At 31.0% G+C, this 22,389-nt stretch overlaps 1 protein-coding gene across 2 annotated transcripts in view; it reads left to right on the forward strand.

Moving 5' to 3' along the window:
• The window catches only part of LOC119601444 (clavesin-2-like), an 80,094-nt gene that overhangs the window by 31,467 nt on the left and 26,238 nt on the right, over positions 1-22,389 (forward strand). For both annotated transcript variants that reach the window (XM_037952382.1, XM_037952383.1), the window contains exon 2: positions 7,253-7,906. In XM_037952382.1, coding sequence (XP_037808310.1) covers positions 7,304-7,906 — 603 coding nt within the window. In that variant the 5' untranslated portion in view covers positions 7,253-7,303. The remainder of the gene's footprint in view (positions 1-7,252; positions 7,907-22,389) is intronic.

Consider the following 22,389-nt stretch of genomic DNA (forward strand, 5'->3'; position numbering starts at 1 on the left):
GTTGGTGGTAGTGTCGGATAAACAGATGCAAGGTATATGTTGCCACGACCTTGCTTCAGCACCGTTGCATCCGATGTGGATAATCCTGTTGAGAGGAGAAAACATAAGTTCTTGTGACATAAGATACATGTTCTCGGTCGAGACCCTGTATCAGCGTGGAAATGTTGGAAATTTACGTGATTTAATCCAGAAACCTTGTTACGAATCGTCCAAGGTTCCTGGATTAAAGCTATATGTATCATACCTGTGTTAATTAGCGTTGCACAGTGGGGCAGAATGGAAATTTTTTGGAAATAAATCTGGCATTTCTAAACGGCTGATCCGATCGGGATAAAATTTGGCATGAGCGTAGCCAAGGATTATTCGAGTTTAAGTTTTGAAGATGAACCCTGCAGATGCCCCAGGGACGGCGCTGTGGCGGCTCAAAGTAGGGTACCTACGACATGTAAAATTTTTAAACTCGTGCCATTTTTTGTTTTTCACCCAAATACAACGATTTTTATATTTCGCTCGACGAGATCTTGAAAAAACATGCTTGGACATACTACTTATCTCTTATAATATCCGAGTTATAGGCATTTAAAAATTTAGTGATACAAAATTTACCATACCTTGGTCCGCCTTTTTTTGAATACCGGGCGTAATTTTGGACCAAATGGACTCAATTTTTTCTTGTTAGACAACAAAATTTCCAATAATATACAAAAAATTTCAGATCAATATCATTTACAGATCCAAAAATATACGTTTTTTAATTTAAAAATTCAAAAAATTTTAGATTTTTGGCGTTTTTTTGCCAAAAATGTGTCTTAACTCTTTTATTAATAAAATAAAATTTTCTTTAAGAACATATAACAGTTTTATAGTTTTCTAAAAGGTATCTTTACGCAAAACGCTTTGGCTTAAAAAATTTGTCCTATTTTTTGAAAATGTTGCCACTGCGTCCTTCCGAATGTGACCTATTTTTTATCAAAACTTCAACTTTGGGCGACATGTTCTAAAATCACAAAGCTGGGATCAGAAAACTGAAAGCAGTTTTGGAAACCTCAATATGTTTTCTATTTACTCCAAAAGTATTTTCCCAGCCCTGAAAGAAATGTGGACCCTATGGGCAAAAAAGTAAAAAATCCCATTTTTGGGATTTTCATTCCTATTTTTGGGAATTGCGGGATGCCCTTTGACCTTTTCAATTTTTTTTTTGCATATTCTTATTTGAAATGACAAATTTAACAAGCGTTGAGTTTTGTTCATAAATAAAGATTTTGTCATATATTACATATTTGTTTAATTTCTAAAACTATGATTTATATCAAAATTTTAATAGGGTCGCAGATAGCTACAACAATTTAGTCCATATTTATCCCTTAATATCATTTTTTAGTTAGATATGGAAATTCTCGACCCTTTACAAAAAATTTCAAGCCAATATCTCAATTACATTCAAAAATATGTCCATTTAAACCTGTGTCCTTTAATTTCATCTTTTTCATATTTTAGTATTAAGTATGACAGAACATATTTAAATCTTATATTTACCTATTTTCTATTTGTTTGCTTATCCTTATAATTGAAAGGTCCTATTATGCTTAAATTTTCAAAAATTTATAACTATTTTTTACCTAAATTTTTTCGACAGATCATTTCGTTCTGTTTCGTTTATGATCATGTAGGTAAAAATATACAGGTAATGATAATTTCGATTCATTCACTAATAAGAAATATCAATGACTGAATTATAGGTTATAGTAATATAGTACTAAATGTTAATAGGTAGACAATTCGTAATTTTTTACTTTGGAATACCTGTATCGGAAATGACAAGAATTGGTATATAAGTAAACTTCTCAGATTTTAAGTACCATATTTAATAAATCTACAATGAAGATTACATTAAACGAAGAGTTGTGTTCCGTTTTATGGAGTGTATCTTCAAAAGGGACAGAAAGAATTGAAGACATTTCAAATTATATAAAAACTACATATAGTAGAAAAGTAGACAAAACAGGCATATCAAAAATTGAAAACTTTTTGATGTAAAAAGTAAGTCTGTGGATGGAAATCAAAAGAAATTTCGATTAAAATTTTGTAGTTGGATGGAAACTACTACGGAAATCTCAACTTACAACACATCAACAGGAGCGCCTTGCAAGTCATACGAAGACTTATGTTCAAGGTCAAAAAAAAGAGGGTCACACAAAAACTTTTTTCAATCTCAAATGAGGAAATTGCTGATACATTTAACGAAATGCTGAAAAAGGAAAACCAACCTATGGATGTCGTACATATTGCAACTATTCTTCCTAATGCATCACCAAAACGACTTAAGCGAATTGTGGAAAGTATACCAACTCCAACATCATAATCAAATTTTACTGAAGAGGAAGCAATAGCGCTTATGTTGGAACTGGGTCTCAGTCGAAATAAGTACCAAATATTAAGGAAAGCTTTGCATGAAAAAGGACACAATATATTACCATCATACAAGGCGATCCAGGAAAAAAAACAAACTATCCTACCATCACCTATTGCTGTTAATGATGTGGAAGCTTGTATTGATATATCATCTTTGCTCGAAAACACAGCATCAAGAATTGTGTCAGACTTTTCAGAAGACCAACTAAGGAAAATTCATAACTGTGATGTTGTCTTAATGTGTAAGTGGGGATGTGACGGTTTATCAGCACTTCCAGAATACAAACAAGCTTGTGGAAGTCGGACATTAGCAGACTACAAAAGTGTATTTATGTCATCATTAGTGCCATTACGAATTCGTTCATATTCCCTTAATCCATCATCGTCAAGCATCGGAAATTCATTTGAAGATATATGGATCAATACAACTCCGGGTTCAAAAAATTTTTGTAGACTCATTGGATTTGAATATATAAAGGAGTCAAAGAAAACAACAAAAGATTTAGTGGAATATTTAAAAGATGAAATAAATGCACTGGAGCCCATTTGCATAAAAATAAAGGAATTATCTATTAACGTATCATATCAGCATTGCTGACCTTTCCATCACAATGATTGATGGAAATGATCAAATAAGAAAATGCAAAAAAAAAATTGAAAAGGTCAAAGGGCATCCCGCAATTCCCAAAAATAGGAATGAAAATCCCAAAAATGGGATTTTTTACTTTTTTGCCCATAGGGTCCACATTTCTTTCAGGGCTGGGAAAATACTTTTGGAGTAAATAGAAAACATATTGAGGTTTCCAAAACTGCTTTCAGTTTTCTGATCCCAGCTTTGGGATTTTAGAACATGTCGCCCAAAGTTGAAGTTTTGATAAAAAATAGGTCATATTCGGAAGGACGCAGTGGCAACATTTTCAAAAAATAGGACAAGTTTTTTACGCCAAAGCGTTCTGCGTAAAGATACCTTTTAGAAAACTATAAAATTGTTATATGTTCTTAAAGAAAATTTTATTTTATTAATAAAAGAGTTAAGACACATTTTTGGCAAAAAAACGCCAAAAATCTAAAATTTTTTGAATTTTTAAATTAAAAAACGTATATTTTTGGATCTGTAAATGATATTGATCTGAAATTTTTTTTGTTGTCTAACTAACAAGAAAAAATTGAGCCCATTTGGTCCAAAATTACGCCCGGTATTCAAAAAAAGGCGGACCAAGGTATGGTAAATTTTGTATCACTAAATTTTTAAATGCCTATAACTCGGATATTATAAGAGATAAGTAGTATGTCCAAGCATGTTTTTTCAAGATCTTGGGTGAAAAACAAAAAAATGGCACGAGTTTAAAAATTTTACATGTCGTAGGTACCCTATCTGCAGGGTTCATCTTCAAAACTTAAACTCGAATACTCCTTGGCTAGGCTCACGCCAAATTTTATCCCGATCGGATCAGCCGTTTAGAAATGCCAGATTTATTTCCAAAAAATTTCCATTCTGCCCCACTGTGCGTTGGTAGCCGTTTCGCTCCGATGGAGGTTTATTTGGATAACCTCATCATTGTCATCCATTTAAACTGTCTTCCAGTGAGTTAGTGATCACATCCCCGCTCGTTGGATTTGACTCCTCCGGGTAACCTGAAGTGGCTATTAATGCAGGGTACTATTGATGGCAATGCGGTGTCCTTATCAGGCATAGCAAGAGCAGTCTTTTTAATCGACACTTTCCCAATTTTGGACAGCACTGCTGTTCTGGCGAGTGAGTGATTTCCTCCTCGCTTTTAGGATTTGACTCCTCAAAATTACCAGTACTTGCTAATGATGCTTTGGGTACCTTCTTAGGTGTTTTAGTGTCCTTATCGGGGCCGGTTTTGACATCCCTTTCAATCGGCGCTTCCCCAATTTTGGAAAGGGCAGCTGCACCTTCTTTTGGCGAGTTAGTAGTAGCTTCCTCGCTTTTAGGATTTGACTCCTTAACGTTATCAGTAGTTGCTACTGATGCTGTGGTCTTAGGTATTTTAGTGTCCTTTTCGAGGCTTGTTGTAACAGCCCTTCCAATCGGCACCTTCCCAATTTTGAATATGACAGCTTTAGAGGCGAAGTAAGCCCTACCTTTATTCTTGGCAAGACTAGCCATAGATTTCTGGTCGATACCTATTATAAATAAAGTTCCCTCAGGTTCTTCTTTCCTGTAAAAGACGTCCCATTTTTCCACGGCCAGCTCAGCATTTTGACCACCAAGAATTTCCAGTATACGTTCATTAGCCAGTTTACTTCCCCATTCTTTTATGTAGACAGTGGACTTTAAGAGCACCGGAAGCTCGCTCTTCTTTGTCAATCCCAGCTTAGCGCCGTCCCAGGGAGGAGGGATACTTTCCAGTCTTTTGCTCCCGATTGCAGGATGACGACGACACGTGACTCGCGAGTGGATCAACACTTGCCGCCGGTACTGGGTTATTTAGGCCCTGCACCGTAAATTTGGTCTTTTTATTTTCCATGTTGTTTTTTCCAGTTTTTTGGTCCGCGGGGAGTATAATATTCCCAGGTGGTGGACAATCTGTCCTCCCTCAGCTTGAGTCAAACTAAAACTGGGGGAGGACAGATGATCCATCACCACCCCCTATCCGCCACTCGGGGACGCGCTCGGTAGTAAAAACGGGAAAACTCACTAACACAATCAAAAAATTCCTGTGTGTGTAAATTTGTTTGATCATGGCCGTCAGCCTTAAGAGTTACAATGTAAACATTCAAGATTTTACGAAGGGAATTTAAATAAAAAGGGAGAAAAAGGCATGCTTTGAGTCACACAGAAAAAATTAAAATATCACGAAATTCGTAAAATCAACTACTCAAATTCGTAAAGTCTTTATTGAAAAAATTTGAGGATTTTTCGTATTAAAATAATATACTATTTATGAAAAACTTTAATAAATATTCACAACATTTCCAAACAATTATTTTACTAAAATAATAACGCAAATTATTTGTATATGTACTGAAATTCAAGCAATTATTTTATCTGACACAGATAAATTATTTATATAAATTATTTTGGCAATAATAATACACAAAATTCCTTATTAAATTTATAAAAATTTTGTTAAAAAAAATATATATACATATATTGAATTTTAACAAAAATTTTACTAATTCTATAAAATTAAAATTTGTAGAAAAAAGTACTTATATACTTACAACAATTTTATTTCACATTCTAGAAACTATTATTTTGTAGTGTGAAAATTGAAACACTTATACATTAAATGTTATAAACCAAATAAGAATTATATAAATTCATTTTAGTACATTCCAAAACTTGTTTTATTGTTGTATTCCATATGCTGACATATAAATAAAACTCAAACAAAAACATTTATTGAACAAGTAAAAATATTTACTGAAAATTAAATTTATTTCAATAAAGTGTTTGTAGAAGATATTTTCCTTCCCAATAAGCAAAAACCTTTGAAATGATGTAAATATGTATTTGAAAACCTATTCTAATTTCATACATAGCCTTTGAGAACAAATTTGAAAATTTTTGTTTTCAAATGGAAAATTATGGCCTTCTCAAACAAAAAGGCAGTTAGAAATCAAACGTATTTTTCAAATGTATTTCAAATTTAAAAAAAGGCTAGAGGTAAGCTTGAAACTAAAAAAAATTTTCAAACGTATTTCAAGTATTCTTTATTATAATTTTCATACATATTTCAAACCCTAATTATAATGCTAACTATTGCAAAATTCATATATTTTTTTACATCACCTGAAAATAAAACATTCATACGCTTATTTTAGCATATTTTTCTTTCATATCTCCGATTATTTCTCCTATATTTAACGTTTTTTCGCTCCCTTGCTGTAGAAAAAATGTTCTGTTTTTATTTTTCTAAAATAATTTATTTTTTGAAAGAAACTTTTCTAAGTTCAATTGAAAATTTTATAAATATCACACATTATATTTTTTTAAACGTTTTTTGAAATTATCATGTTTATTTCAAAGGCTAAACTTTAAAATTTGAAAACAATTTGGAAAATACATTATTTAGTTAAGAAAATTTTCAAAAATATTCACAGGTTTGAATCGATGTTTATTGGGTTCCGTGTGAAAATCAAACAAATACATTATGATTCTTTAACAATAATATGTAAATAATCGTATCAAAATATACGATCTATGCTCCTACTGCGACCAGGTCACGTTTTTAGGGACAAAAACTGATGTAACTTTCTTTATAATATAAATTTTTTAGATAGATAGATAGATAGATAGATAGATAGATAGATAGATAGATAGATAGATAGATAGATAGATAGATAGATAGATAGATAGATAGATAGATAGATAGATAGATAGATAGATAGATAGATAGATAGATAGATAGATAGATAGATAGATAGATAGATAGATAGATAGATAGATAGATAGATAGATAGATAGATAGATAGATAGATAGATAGATAGATAGATAGATAGATAGATAGATAGATAGATAGATAGATAGATAGATAGATAGATAGATAGATAGATAGATAGATAGATAGATAGATAGATAGATAGATAGATAGATAGATAGATAGATAGATAGATAGATAGATAGATAGATAGATAGATAGATAGATAGATAGATAGATAGATAGATAGATAGATAGATAGATAGATAGATAGATAGATAGATAGATAGATAGATAGATAGATAGATAGATAGATAGATAGATAGATAGATAGATAGATAGATAGATAGATAGATAGATAGATAACCTGTTTTCAGTATTAAAAAACCAAAAATTTAACTTAACTTTAATAACGTTTTTAAACGCACTATTTTATTATTTTTTTCAGATTTGATGATTCAATAAATAAACCTAAATAAATTATTAAGTCTTTGAAATAATGTCGGAGTATTTGGAAATCGCACTGAACAAGACTTTACATACAAATTATAATTATTTTAAATATTTTCAAAATCAAGATAATAAAAGAGAGAAACACGAGGGAAGTCATCATCAGATTTTAGAAACATTAAGATATGCAATCGAATCAAGCCTTAATTTAGCTTTGAAAGATAAATCAATTTGTTTCGATGATAATTTTCTATTTCGGTTTTTATATGCAAGAAAATTTAACTGCAATGCTGCCATGGATTTACTCATAAATTATCTAGAGAATAAAAAAAATAACATGATTTGGCAAAATATAAATGTGTTTGACCAAAAGATTCAGCATGCTTTGTTGGATGGGAATCCAGGAATACTAACTGAAAGAGATCGGCGTGGAAGACAAGTAATTACATTTACTGCAGGAAGTTGGAATACTAGCAAATATTCTCTCGAAGATATTTACCGAGCACTGCTCTTAACTCTAGACATATTGTTGGAAGATATACAAAATCAAGCATTAGGATTTGTAATAATTGTTGACTGGACAAATTTTACTTATAAACAATCAACGCATTTATCTCCGAAAATATTAAAAAACATTATTGAAGGATTGCAGGTATATATTCATACATATCGCTGACTTAAATATATTTCATCTTATAGTTTGATAGAAATTATATATGTATAAGTTACCCATTTATTTACAAGGATTAGAATCTAATGCATATGAATATAATCATTAGATTCATATGCATTAGGGTTGCCCCGTTTGTATGTAGAATAAAAAGGTACTGATGTTCCCGCCGAAAATTAAGGTTTAGTTCATTTTAAAATATTAATTGTCCTGAGTCAATATTTCGTGAGCTGTTTCAAAAGAAATGTCCTTTCTTGAGTTTTTCCAATGTTTTTCTTATTCAAGTAAAGGAATTTTGATATCATGTAAAGGTCTTTGAAAGACTCTTTCATTGGTTGCTAGTTCAAAAGTATGGAAAAACTTAATTTTTTTATAAAATTTAACATTTTAAAAATTTTTACATAGATTTATTAAATGTACATAATTAACTGAAGTCATCGAAATCCAAACTATATCAAATTTTAGGTATGTTCATTTACTTTCCTAGTAACGAGAGAGTAAAACTAAAATATACAAAATAATTCTCTTAAATCTCTTAACGCTTTACTAAAAAATTAGTAAAAACTTTCGAGAAAACAAAAGTTAAATTTTTAAACTATCTATATTTTTAAACATGTTGGTTTTTAACAAGAATTAAGCTTCCAAAATAAAAAAAAGATCCTGAGTTTTACGACATAATTCACATACATTTATATTTGAAAACAAACACAAAATAATGAAAACAAAAATCGCCAAAAATCCATTTATGAAATTTAAAATATAACTACTCCTTGGGAAGATCTATAAAAAATACATGTGTGGGTTATCTCTTTTGCTTTAAGAGATATTTCTCTTTTGCTTTAAGAGATATTTAGGTTTAAATTTTTTTATTCAAAAATTTTCCCGATCTAGTTTTAGTTTTAAATGTGGTTGGCCTACGGACGGTCGTACAATTTTTTAAAATTATCCCCTAGTTTTCTGATGAAATTCTAAATAAAACAAGTAAGAGTATTATATTCGGCTATGCCGAATCTTATATACCCACCATCAAACCTCGTTTGACTCGAATGAAACTTACTTATGTCCAATTTCATCTATATACTCGTATTTTTAGGCCAGTTATAAGCGTTAAAGTAGTTTTATGAAAGGGACCTTATATAGGGGGGTAGGGTCAATTATGGGTCGATCCTCATAAAATTTGGTAGACAGAATTTGGTTCGTATTAAATTTATTTGTGTCGAATTTCATCGCTACACTCGTATTTTTAAGAAATTAATGAGCGTTGCAGTCATTTTCTGAAGGGGACCTTATATGGGGGATTTTGACTCGTATGAAACTTACTTATGTCAAATTTCTTCTATATACTATAGTAATAAATAATAAATAGTGTAAATTTAAACAAAAATTTATAAGAGTGTAGTATTTTTAAGCCAGTAATGAGCGTTAAAGTCATTTTCTGAAGGGGACCTTATATGGGGGGTAGGGTCAATTATGGACCGATCCTCATAGCATAGTGATTTTGGATCATAAGAAACTTACTTATGTCGAATTTCATCGCTATATTCGTATTTTTAAAGCTGCTGTTAAAGCTGCTTTTCGAATGGCCACTTGTATGGGGGCTATCCGAAAGCCTTATCTATAAGAAATATTTGTGTGAAATTTCAACCCTCTAGCTCTTTCCATTCGGACTCTATCGTGCTTTCAATATACCCCCCATCTTTTTTGATGGTGGGTATAACAAAAGGACTTCTCAACAGTTATCTTGTCCCTATAAAGAATTAAACGCATTCAAAGTTGCAACATGTAAAAAGTGCCATATTTTTAATGTTTTTTCCATAAAAGTCCATATATTCTTTCTTTTAAAGAAACTAATTTTATTCTGGACTATATACAAATTTTTATGCGTTTAAATGTTACATTAAGTCAAATTTTATATTTGTAATTTTAAAAAAAATTATATTATGGTTTTGTTTACAAAAAATCATTCCTATACATTCTTTAAAGTGTAAAGATTGTGCTAGTTAAAACTTATTCTTATTCTTAAAAAATATTTACCTCGAGCAGAAGAAATCTTTTTTTATTTGGATAAAACAAAAAGGTCGATTTTAAACTACACCCTAAAAAAATTTCCCAAATCTCTCATTTCTAAAATAAATTATCCATTTGAATACTAAAACTTATATTTGTGTTGCATACCTTACGTTGATATTTTACTTCAGCAAAGCAGGCTAGGTAAAAATATCGCTCGCGATTTCTATTTTATTTATATCGCTCGTTTTAAAACTCAAAATCTCGAGTTTTATTTGTTTTGTATTCGCTACGTAACTGATATTTATATGTTATTGTTTTTTCAACTCGCTTACTAGCGTGTGGAAAACGAGTTGAATTCCAGTTAAATTCGAGCCGAAAATCAGCAAAATGTGTGTGCAAGAAACAGGTTTTGTGGTGGTAGTAAAAAAGAGCCAATAATATGGGAAATAATTATGTAGGTGTGATTGTGTAGCCCTAGGTTTTATGACGGTCAGACGAAGCAAAAGTGGGAAAGTATAAGAAATATATTGTCTACCTTTTTATTAAAATGTGTATGTTTTTTATCTGTAGTTATGTATGTGCATATGTATATTGATGGACATGCAAGTGATCTTTAAAACATTGTTGATTTATTAGGTTATTGATTGTGAGTCAAATGGTTTGGAAAATTTAATTATGAAGATAATAAAACGTATGTATGTATGTATGTATGTATGTATGATGTATGTATGTATGTATGTATGTATGTATGTATGTATGTATGTATGTATGTATGTATGTATGTATGTATGTATGTATGATGTATGTATGTAGTATGATGTATGTATGTATGTATGTATGTATGTATGTATGTATGTATGTATGTATGTATGTATGTATGTATGTATGTATGTATGTATGTATGTATGTATGTATGTATGTATGTATGTATGTATGTATGTATGTAGTATGTATGTATGTATGTATGTATGTATGTATGTATGTATGTAGTGTATGTATGTATGTATGTATGTAGGTATGTATGTATGTATGTATGTATGTATGTATGTGTATGTATGTATGTATGTATGTATGTATGTATGTATGTATGTATGTATGTATGTATGAATGTATGTATGTATGTATGTATGTAGTATGTATGTATGTATGTATGTATGTATGTATGTATGTATGATGTATGTATGTATGTATGTATGTATGTATGTATGTATGTATGTATGTATGTATGTATGTAGATAAAGTATCTTTGTAGTATAAGGAAATTTTGACAGTTTATTAAAATTAACGAGTACTAAATTCATTCAACCGTTAAATTCAAATAATATAACTGCCAGAGAAATATAAAATACAATGATACTTCTAGATAACAATTTTTTTGTTTTTTTATATTCAATATTTAGCAAAAATTCATAATTATGTAAAGTTTAATCTATAGTTTATTTATTGTCCAAACCGTGTTTGGAACATGGCGCCCGCCTTGCAGTCATGCAAAAGAAGAAGAATTGGCGGACACACACAAAACTTGGGCCAATGATTTAATGGCTTCCGATAGTATTTTGGCGTTTGGTGTATTTCGAATATGTTGTCTCGGTGCTGCCTGATTTGGTTGACGGTGGAGAGCCAATCTGGTTCTTGTTGCGATGCTTTGTTTACCCACGTGTAATAGCGTATGATGTAGGTCATCGCACTTTTTGCATGTTATAAGTGATGTACACGAACGGATGTTGTGGCTTCTAGCCAAGCAATTTAGGCAATAGTTTTTTTTTTTTTTCTACGATGAGTCTGCGTTGCCTGACGTCCATTGCAAGAAACCTTTTGCAGAATTTTAGAGGGTGGTATTTCCTACAGACCAGACATTGGTAAATCCTCGATGTGTGGCGGCTTTGAGATCGACATCTTAAGCTGCTGCTGTTGGATTGTATGCCACGGTTTCGGTTCATGTTGGTTTAGTCCCTTTTTCTAGTAGGAAGAAAGTATAAATTAGAATGAGTATTTCAAATGATTTAGATTTTGAAAAGAATAGCAGTTATATCTGAACAAAAGAGAGATATTATGAGATAGAAACAAATTGCTAAATAAATTTATGTAGAGAAAATTTATAATTTGTATAGAATTATAACATTGGCGGCCAAACATGCCCCTGCGGGCATTGTGTTATTCTCACTCATACACATGCAATACGAATGTTCTCAGCAACAAAACAACCCAGCGGTAAAAATACACATTATGTACTCGCTTATCTAAGTGATATTTCGTGGCAGTCAGTGGTGATGCTTTCACTTATTCTTCCACTTAGATTTAACATAAAAGTGTCCTAGGCTGCCTCATCGATGTGCTCTCGCTTAGAATGTAAGCCACAATGTCATTAAGACAAATTAAAATTTCACTTACATAATGTGTGGAGTTCTAAGCGAAGTTAATAAGACGCCTATAAACGCTTGCAAATAAGAATGTAATGTATGTAGATTACAATCCTATTTGCATTTGTTATAGAAAAAATATATACTTTTTATATTTCTTTTAAAATTATGCAAGTTTATTTAAAAATTATCATCAAATAATAAACATGTATTATAGTTAATTCAATAAAAATATAATTAAACAATTTTAACGAAGATAAATGAAATGAATCTTAATTTTCTTTTGAAACTTTCGGTCATCTTCCTTTAGAGATCCTGTAAATAATCAAGAGGAAATTGTCAGTATTAAAACAAGAATATACATATGAAGTAAATTTACCCCAATTTTTAAGTCCGTTTCTGCCATTTAGATCACCACAATTATTTTAAATTTTTACAATAAAATAACTTTTTTAACAAAACACAACGTCACTTACAAAAGATCAACTTTAAACTGAAACAAAAATATTCTTCTTTTCATGTATGTAGTATACAAAAGAAAAATAAAACGGTACTTTAGTTAAGTTTTTTTATAAAGAAATAAAAACAAAAAAAAAAAAAAAAAAAAAAAAACATGAAAAAGGCAGATAACTCTCTGCTTAAATCGTAATCTATGTTATAATTAAAGTGCATGATATGTTGGATTACGCATATATTGCACTCTAAGTACTTAGATTGCTCGCTTAGAACGTCATACTGATGTCATCGAATATTATCTAAGTACTTTGTTTCATTTACCGCTGGGAAACTATACACAAAACAACAACAACCCAGCGGTAAATGAAACAAAGTCAGTATGACGTTCTAAGCGAGCAATCTAAGTACTTAGAGTGCAATGTATGCGTAATCCAACATATCATGCACTTTAATTATAACATAGATTACAATTTAAGTAGAGAGTTAGCTGCCTTTTTCATTTTGTTTTTTGTTTTTATTTCTTATAAAAAACCTAAAGTACCGTTTTCTTTTGTATACTACATGAAAAGAAGAATCTTTTTGTATCAGTTTAAAGTTGATCTTTTGTAAGTGAAGTTGTGTTTTGTTAAAAAAGTTATTTTATTGTAAAAATTTAAAATAATTGTGGTGATCTAAACGGCAGAAATGGATTTAAAAATTGGGGTAAATTTATTTCATACATTCTAGTTTTAATACTGATAATTTCCTCCTGATTGTTTACAGGATCTGTAAAGGAAGATGGCCGAAAGTTTCAAAAAAAAAAATTAAGATTAATTTCATTTATCTTCGTTAAAATTGTTTAATTATATTTTTATTGAATTAACTATAATACATGTTTATTATTTGATAATAATTTTTAAATAAACTTACATAATTTTAAAATAAATATAAAAAAATATATATTTTTTCTATAACAAAAAGGGAAGACAAATGCAAATAGGATTGTAATCTACATACATTACATTACTATTTGCAAGCGTTTATAGGCGTCTCATTAACTTCGCTTAGAACTCCACACATTATGTAAGTGAAATTTTAATTTGTCCTAATGATATTGTGGCTTACATTCTAAGCGAGAGCACATCGATGTGGCAGCCTAGGACACTTTTATGTTAAATCTAAGTAGAAGAATAAGTGAAAGCATCACCACTGACTGCCACGAAATATCACTTAGATAAGCGAGTACATAATGTATATTTTTACCGCTGGGAATTTAATTTAGTTGCTCTCTTTATGTAATGATACACAGAGAATATTTTCAAAAGCCGTTACAAATAAATGTTTGTATAAATACTTTTGATAGATAGATTTATTATGTAAACAATTATTTACAATAATATTTGTATTGTCATTTATTCAAGCAATTAATCGCCAAAATTTTATCGATTAACGGTTAATCATTTGAATACTTATAGACGGACATACATACATACATACATACATACATACATACATACATACATACATACATACATACATACATACATACATACATACATACATACATACATACATACATACATACATACATACATACATACATACATACATACATACATACATACATACATACATACATACATACATACATACATACATACATACATACATACATACATACATACATACATACATACATACATACATACATACATACATACATACATACATACATACATACATACATACATACATACATACATACATACATACATATGTACATAAATACATCAACATATGCATTAATACATTCTTACATCAATATATGCATCAATACATCGTTTCGTCAATACATACATACATCGATGTATACATTCCCTCTGTTGTTCATTTATAATACAAATATTATGAATAACACAAATAAGTACAAACATATAATTTTTTTCAGTGCACAGCACACATATTTTCATTTATGTTCTCTTTCATATTTTACACTACAACATATGCATTTTAAAAATTCTCTTTCTGGCCACCAATGAATTATAATGTTAGGAAATTGGGTTACTGTAGGTTTAACTTAGTTAATTTCTAAAAGTTATACAAATGCAATGTGTTATACAATTAGGGAATCGAGGAAGCAATCGACTCTACTGTAATAGAAATAAGAATTTATTCAGAGCTTTGTTCATTTAAGAATGGTAGAAAACATAATTTAACAATCGGACGTGTTATTATGCCTGAAGCTATGCGTATATCCGCTGTACGAACATTAGAATCGGAACCGGGATATGTTTTGACAATTCTACCTAACCGCCACTCGAAGGGTGTCTGTAAGTCGTCCATTACGACTACAAGATCTCCAATTTGGAGATTTCGATGTTGGGTCTTCCATTTATACCGCTTGTAAAGGGATTTTAGATAATCCTCTTTCCATCTAATAGAGAATTGATGGTGCATTACTTTTAACTTTTCCCACCTATTCACCAGGGACATATTTTGCACAGTTTGCTCTGGGAAAGCCAGAGGAGAGGAGCTCCTCTTAAAAAGTGCCCGGGAGTAAGAGCAGTTAGATCCGTGTGATCTTCTGATAAAGCCGATATAGGACGTGAGTTTAGTACACCTTCTATTCTTGCTAAAATAGTCAAGAATTCTTCATAAGTGAATTTCTGAGCACCAGCAATTCGTTTTAAATGAAACTTAAAGCTCTTTACCGCCGCCTCCCAAAGCCCACCCATATGAGGTGCGTGTGGTGGAAAAAAATTCCATTCAAAGCCTTGAGTGATATATTTGTGTGTTATATCTACTGCGACAGATTTAATGAACGAAGTAAATTCTCTCAGAAGTATTCTACTGGCACCAAGAAAATTTCTGCCATTGTCAGACATTACCCTTTGGGGTAAAAAACACAGACATATCCTTTAATAATTTTGGACTTGCGTAGAGATGACTTTTTAAGCTCAAATGGTCCAGCAAAGTCTATACCAGTTATTTGAAATGGAAGTGATAATTGACACCTTTCGGAGGAAGAGGAGCCATAATTTGAGAGCATGGATTTTGCTTGTGAATTATACAAACTTTGCAATGCCGAATAACATTTTTGATTCGCGGTTTGAGTCTCGATATATAAAATTCGGTCTGTACCATCCTGCACATTTAGTTGCACTTAACATGAGAGAGAAAATTGTGTAAATGAGTAAGGTATAATTCACAAAAACGAGAATTACCTGGCAAAATAATAGGGTAGAGTTCATTATATGGAAGAGGGGATTGAGATAAACGCCCATTTACTCGTACAACCAAATTCGTATCTACGAATGGATTAAGTACTTTTGATGGATATAGGTTCAGAACGAGACAGTTGTGAATATTCATCAGGATAATAAGTTCTTTGGGCTAATATTAATAGTCTTATCTTTACAAAATTTACTTCATTTTGAGATAGTGTGGATATTACTGGGTTTAAATGTTTTTTAGTGACTCGATTAAAGAAACGGAAAATATACGATATTACTCTCAGTGCTCTTGAAAATGATGAAAAATGTTCGAGAATATCATTATTTTCAGTAGTGTTGTGTAAAACCTGTACAGTTTTGTTTTCAACAGTCTTTAAGGGGTTTCTATTTGGCCATGCTTTTGCAGGTCTAGTTAGCCAACTTGGTCCATGCCACCAAAGCGTGTTTGTTGCAAGATCTGAAGGCTTACAACCTCTCCTTCCTAAATCAGCAGAGTTATCGTGAGATTGAACATGGCGCCAACTTGCTTTGGGTAGTAACTGATGTATTCTAGATGTGCGGTTAGCAACATATGTTTCCCATGTGGATGGAGTTTTCGAGAGCCATCCTAATACTATTGATGAATCTGTCCATAAGAATATTTCAGAGTCATGAAAATCAAGAGATGAACTAACGTAATTAACTAAATTGGCTAATAGCACTGCACCATTTAGTTCTAATCGTGGTAAGCAAACAGTCTGAATTGGAGCCACTTTACTTTTCGCAATTAATAAATTAGAGAAAACCGTATGAGTTTGAGTTTGACATCTTATATAAACTGTGGCACAATATGCGTTTTTTGAAGCATCCGAAAACCCATGTATTTGAACTGTATCAGATGGTTTAAACTGAACCCAACTAGGAATGTGAATGGTGTCAACGCTTGAAATATCTTGGATGAAATTGTTCTAACTTTCTAAGCATTCTGGGGAAACTGTATCACCCCATTCTAACCCTTCTAGCCAGAGATGTTGCATGAGCATTTTTGCTTTAATAACTACCGGTGCGAGCCAACCAGCTGGATCGAAGAGTTTGGCAACCGTTGAAAGGATTTGACGCTTGGTTATTTCTGCGGACTTTTTAACTGGAGAGAAACTATAAGTAAATGAGTCTGTAAGCGCATTCCACTTAATACCAAAGGTTTTTGTAGTGCTTGATTCATAAAATTTAAGGAAGTCTTGATCATATAAATCGTTTTTGGGTAAATTTACTAATAACTGGCTGTCATTTGCAGAAATTTTCTTAATGGACATTCCGGCCTGCTTTAGAGCTTGAATTATTTGATTTTGAGCAATCATTGTTTCCTCTTTGGAGTGACCACCTGAGAGAATGTCATCGACATATGTTTCATTACGCAAAATATTAGCTGCTATGGCGTATGTTATTTCAACATCTGAAGCAATTTGAAGTAGAGTACGGATTGCGAGATATGGTGCGCAATTTACCCCAAAAGTAACTGTTTTCAACTGATAATCTTTTATTGGGCTATTGGGTTCATTTTGAAACAAAATTCTTTGGAATGGTCTATCTGAGGGATTTACTAGTATTTGGCCACACATGTTGTTGTGTATCTAGATGACTTATTAGTAGTTTCACGGACTTTCGACGAACACTTAACACATTTAATGGAAGTAGCAATGAATTTGAGAAAAGCCGGTTTAACAATAAATATTAAGAAAAGTAGTTTTGCTTTAAGCAGAGTAAAGTATCTCGGTTACGTTGTGGGAAACGGGACGTTGCAAGTTGACGAAGACAAAGTTTCGGCCATAAAAGACTTTCCAGTACCAAAATCTATAAAATACTTACGACGATTTCTAGGCATGACAGGCTGGTACAGACGATTTATAAAAGATTACTCGACAGTGACATTTCCTTTGACCGAACTTTTGACAAAGAAAAAAACATTTTTGTGGACAGAACAAGCACAGGAAGCTTTAGACTTATTAAAGACTAAACTGATTACTGCGCCCTTACTCATTCACCCCAATTACAACAAACCTTTTATTTTACATTGCGATGCAAGTACATGTGGGGTGGGTGCAGTTTTGGCACAGGAAGACGAGGACGGGACTGAAAGACCTATTGCCTACATGTCTCATAAACTGAACAAGGCTCAGCGAAACTATACCATAACAGAACTCGAATGTTTAGCTGTTGTAATGGCAGTGAAAAAGTTCCGCTCCTACATTGAAGGCCAAGAATTTGAAATTGTAACTGATCACGCTAGTTTAAAGTGGTTAATGAACCAGCGTGACTTGTCGGGTCGCTTAGCTAGATGGTCTTTAAAACTTCAAGGTTTTACTTTTGGTATAGAACATCGGAGTGATAAGGAAAACATAGTACCTGACGCTTTGTCTAGAGCACATGAAGGAGAAGTATTCTTAGATGTAATTGAATTAGATAATCTTCCGGCAATAGACCTTGACTCCGACGCTTTTAATTCGGACGAGTATTCAAAATTACGTGACGATATACGAAATTCAAATTTATTAGACTTCAAAATTATAGACGGTTATATATTTATAAACGGACAGAGTTTTCTTCTGGTGATACTGACGAATCCAAATTATGGAAATTATACGTACCGACTGAACTGCGACAAGAAGTTATTTATTCATCACATGACACAGCAAATTCATCGCATGGAGGTATAGCAAAAACATTAGAACGAATACGACGATATTTTTACTGGCCAAGACTTGTTACTGACGTCAAAGAATACATCCAAAAATGTGAATTATGCAAAACCTCCAAAACGCCGACTAACGTTTTGAGACCTCCTTTAGGACAAATGGTACAAACTGAACGACCAAGAGAAAGGTTAAGATCCATCAAAAAAATAAATTTAAAAAGGTAGCTAGATATATCAATGTTAACCAAGAAATAAAATAAAAACTAAACTAAAACCAGTTTGAAATTAGAAATGAGGAAGAAGATGGTATTACTTCCCCATTCTCTACCCTCCCTACTATGCTATCATATTGTAGCGGCTCTGATAGCCCTATCTATAGCCTTAACTTTTGCTCACTAACTTTTCATGGTTATGAAAATAAAAATGTTTAATTTAACATAATTTAAATACAAAATGAATCAATGTTTATTAAAACAAATTTTAAAGTTAACATTTTCAAATTGTAATGTAAATTTAATAATGAAGTGTATTTAATTGTTTGTTATGTAGTGTATCAATGTAGTATTAATTTTTATTTAAATATTGAGAATTATATTGTTATTAATATTATTTAAAAAATTCACCATAATTTTATCCAACGTTGACAGCAGGCCTGATGTACAGTTGAACATGGCTTGATAATTATTTTGTCTAAATCTAATTCTCAAAATTCGTATTTTTTTTTAAAAAATTTGTGTAGATGGTGTAGTGTATTTATAATAAAATTTGTTATTTCAGAATTTACATTATATTAAGTTAGTTTTAAGTAAATATTAATAATCAATTAATGTAATTAAAGGTAAGAATAAAATTATTTTAAAAAAGTTAAATTTTAGATAAATTAGGAAAATATCATTAGATTTTAAGGCAAGTTTATATTAAATTAACTATAATCAAATTAGCTTTAAGTTAAAGTAAGTTTTAGATGAATTAAGTAAAATTATAGTTGACCAATTTATAATATTAAGTTAAGTTTAAAATATTATTAAAATAAGATGAGAATTAGGATAAATTCAGTTAGTTAGATTAATATATTTAGATATGGAAGTTAAGAAATTTCGTTGAAGTTTTGAAGACTTTAAGATATGGATTATTCAATTTTGATAAGGATTTGATTTCAGATAACCACACTACTTATCTGGACTTAGTATTTGAATTTTGATGTTTTATTCCCCAAATTGAAGTTTAATAAAATTTCCAAAGCAGCTTCCAACTGTTTGAATTTTGAATAAAATTTTGTCTTGAATCTTCAATATTCAAATTAAATTGCATTTCATATACGCAAATTTATATTAATGTTCTCTTTCTGAGTTGTTGGACAAAATCTCAAGTCTATCTTTATGACTCAAATCTTAAAAAAAATGCACTATATTATTTTTAAGTCGTCTATCAAGTTCAAAATTTTTCAATGAATGAATTTTTCATATCAATATCAATTTTTCTAATACTCAAAATTCAAATAGTATTATGTTAAGTTCATAAAATTTTATAGTTTTCCAAACCCCCATAAACATTTCAAGTCTAATTAGCCCTCACAAAACAGATACAGCTTCACGGTATGCGTAAGCATATCGTTAACTGGATCTGTAAAGGGCAGCAATATTAAAAATCAAACAAAAATTATGTAAAGTAAAGTAAGTTTTCATAAATATTTAAAGCCATATGTCTTTACTGTGGTATATACCAATACTTCCACTGTCCATGTCTTGTAATTCGTAGTTTAGCTGTCCAATTTTGCGCAAAACTTTTGCCTGAATGCCCACAGGACCAAGTTTAGAATTAAAATTATTAATTTTTGAACTTTGCACAAAATTCCTTCTTCTCACAGTCTGTCCTACTGTAAAGTCTTTTGTCCGAGATCGTAAATTGTAGGTTCTCACATTTTTATCATATGCCTTCTTCATGTACTCCTTGACTTTATCACGTATTAATTTAAACTCGTCCTGTCGTTCAATTTGTAGATCAGTTTCCACTAAAAGATTCAGTCTTCGTAAAAGTTCATAGTCCTTTCCGTGAGTCATCATATCACCACTGAATACATATTGATAATTTCTCCAGTTTAGAATAATAGAGATTAATTCGCGTTGAAGGGTTGGGCCTGTATATAAAATATTATTGAGTGAGAATTGTGACTTCGTTTTTCTTGAAGCATTAAATACTACTCTAACCATAGAAAAGGTATACATAGAACTGAAACTGAGTATGACAAAACCTAAGTCTGCTGTCAAAAACCTAAGTCGTGAGAATGTATTAGTTGAAAAATATGTAACCCAACAAACACAAACTCTTTCGTTTAAAAAGTTTTTATATTTTTGTTTGATATTATATTTCGATATTTTATGAAATAATGTTTTGAATTAGCCATTTTTATTCAATATCCGTTGACCAATGTAAGAAAGATCTTCATTAAAAATTATTCTTAATTTTAAATAAACTCTTTGTGTTTGCTGGGTTGAGTCAATATTGACACTTGAAAATTATATTAAATAAATAAAAACGATTGAAAAATTTGTTTTTTTTCTGAAAATGTTTTCAATAATTTTATAGGAAAAACATAACTTTTAGCAGTGTTTATTGCAGCAGCAGGGGCTATTTTGCCAAAGGAATTGTGCTAATGCTAAAATTAACGCTTGATATGAACGATTATTGTTAATTTCAAAGCAGCCCAAATGCAGTCAAAATACACCCTACACCACACTAATGGGAACAGTATTTTGTTTATGTCTTAAAGTTTGTAACACCTGCGTCGATGTAATGATGTAATCCGTCCATAAATTAGCATATTGAACTTTTTTGTAAGCAGTACATGATGTCATAGGAACGAGTCAGTACTCACTCACTATACATCAGTTTCAGTTAACCAGAAGTTACCTCAAGATGAGTTAGCTTCTAGTGCATAAATAAAAGATCAGCTGTGAGTTACCTGAGCAATTTTCTTATATTTTTATACTATTTTTAACAAATTGTTAGTCATTATAAATGCCTTCAATATGCAGCAACATTTCCTTCCTATATACACCATTATCTATGTCTTATATTCCTGAAAATGTTAATTCAATAATAATAAATTCATTTGTCATTGCTGAAACAAATTTTCATTTTCATAATTTAATTTTTTCAATACAAATTGTTTGACAAATTCGAGTTTCTATTTTATTTTTTATTTAAAATTTTATTGAAATGTTTGTTCATTTCCTCGATCATTTTGAGTTACATTGAAGCTAGGAATAAGAAGTTATCAAAAAGTTAACTTGATTTTTAGTTAACTCACAAAATCCTACAGGGAAAATAAAAATACTCATACAATTGTATTAAATTCACACAGAACCTGTACATGTGAGAGAGTAATTTTTCTTATTCTCAGTCTCAGTTCTATTTATTTTTCTATGACTCTAACTTTAGTAGTTTTATGCTCAGGACGAACTACTGCATGGTGTGGTAAATAAAAGGATTGATATTTGCCTTGGGATACAACTTCCTGCGATGAAGTTTCTTCCATGTGGCTAAGAGTTAAATATTCGTTTAGAACAGCATTATACTGTGATTGGAGTTCGGGATTTTTCGGCTTTTCTAGGCTTTTTTCCATTCGGGAATATTGGGCTAATGCTATGAAGCGCGATGAGCCGAGAAAAACTTTGTTAGGAAAATCTTTTTAAATGGTAGTTTAATGGTGTAAAACATTTCGCAATACTCATCTTCTTCTGATGTTATACGAGA

Source organism: Lucilia sericata, unplaced genomic scaffold (assembly GCF_015586225.1).
Source record: "Lucilia sericata isolate MDLA Ls3-8-SP2 unplaced genomic scaffold, ASM1558622v1 Contig000164F_arrow, whole genome shotgun sequence".
Classification (NCBI taxonomy): Eukaryota; Metazoa; Arthropoda; class Insecta; order Diptera; family Calliphoridae; genus Lucilia; species Lucilia sericata.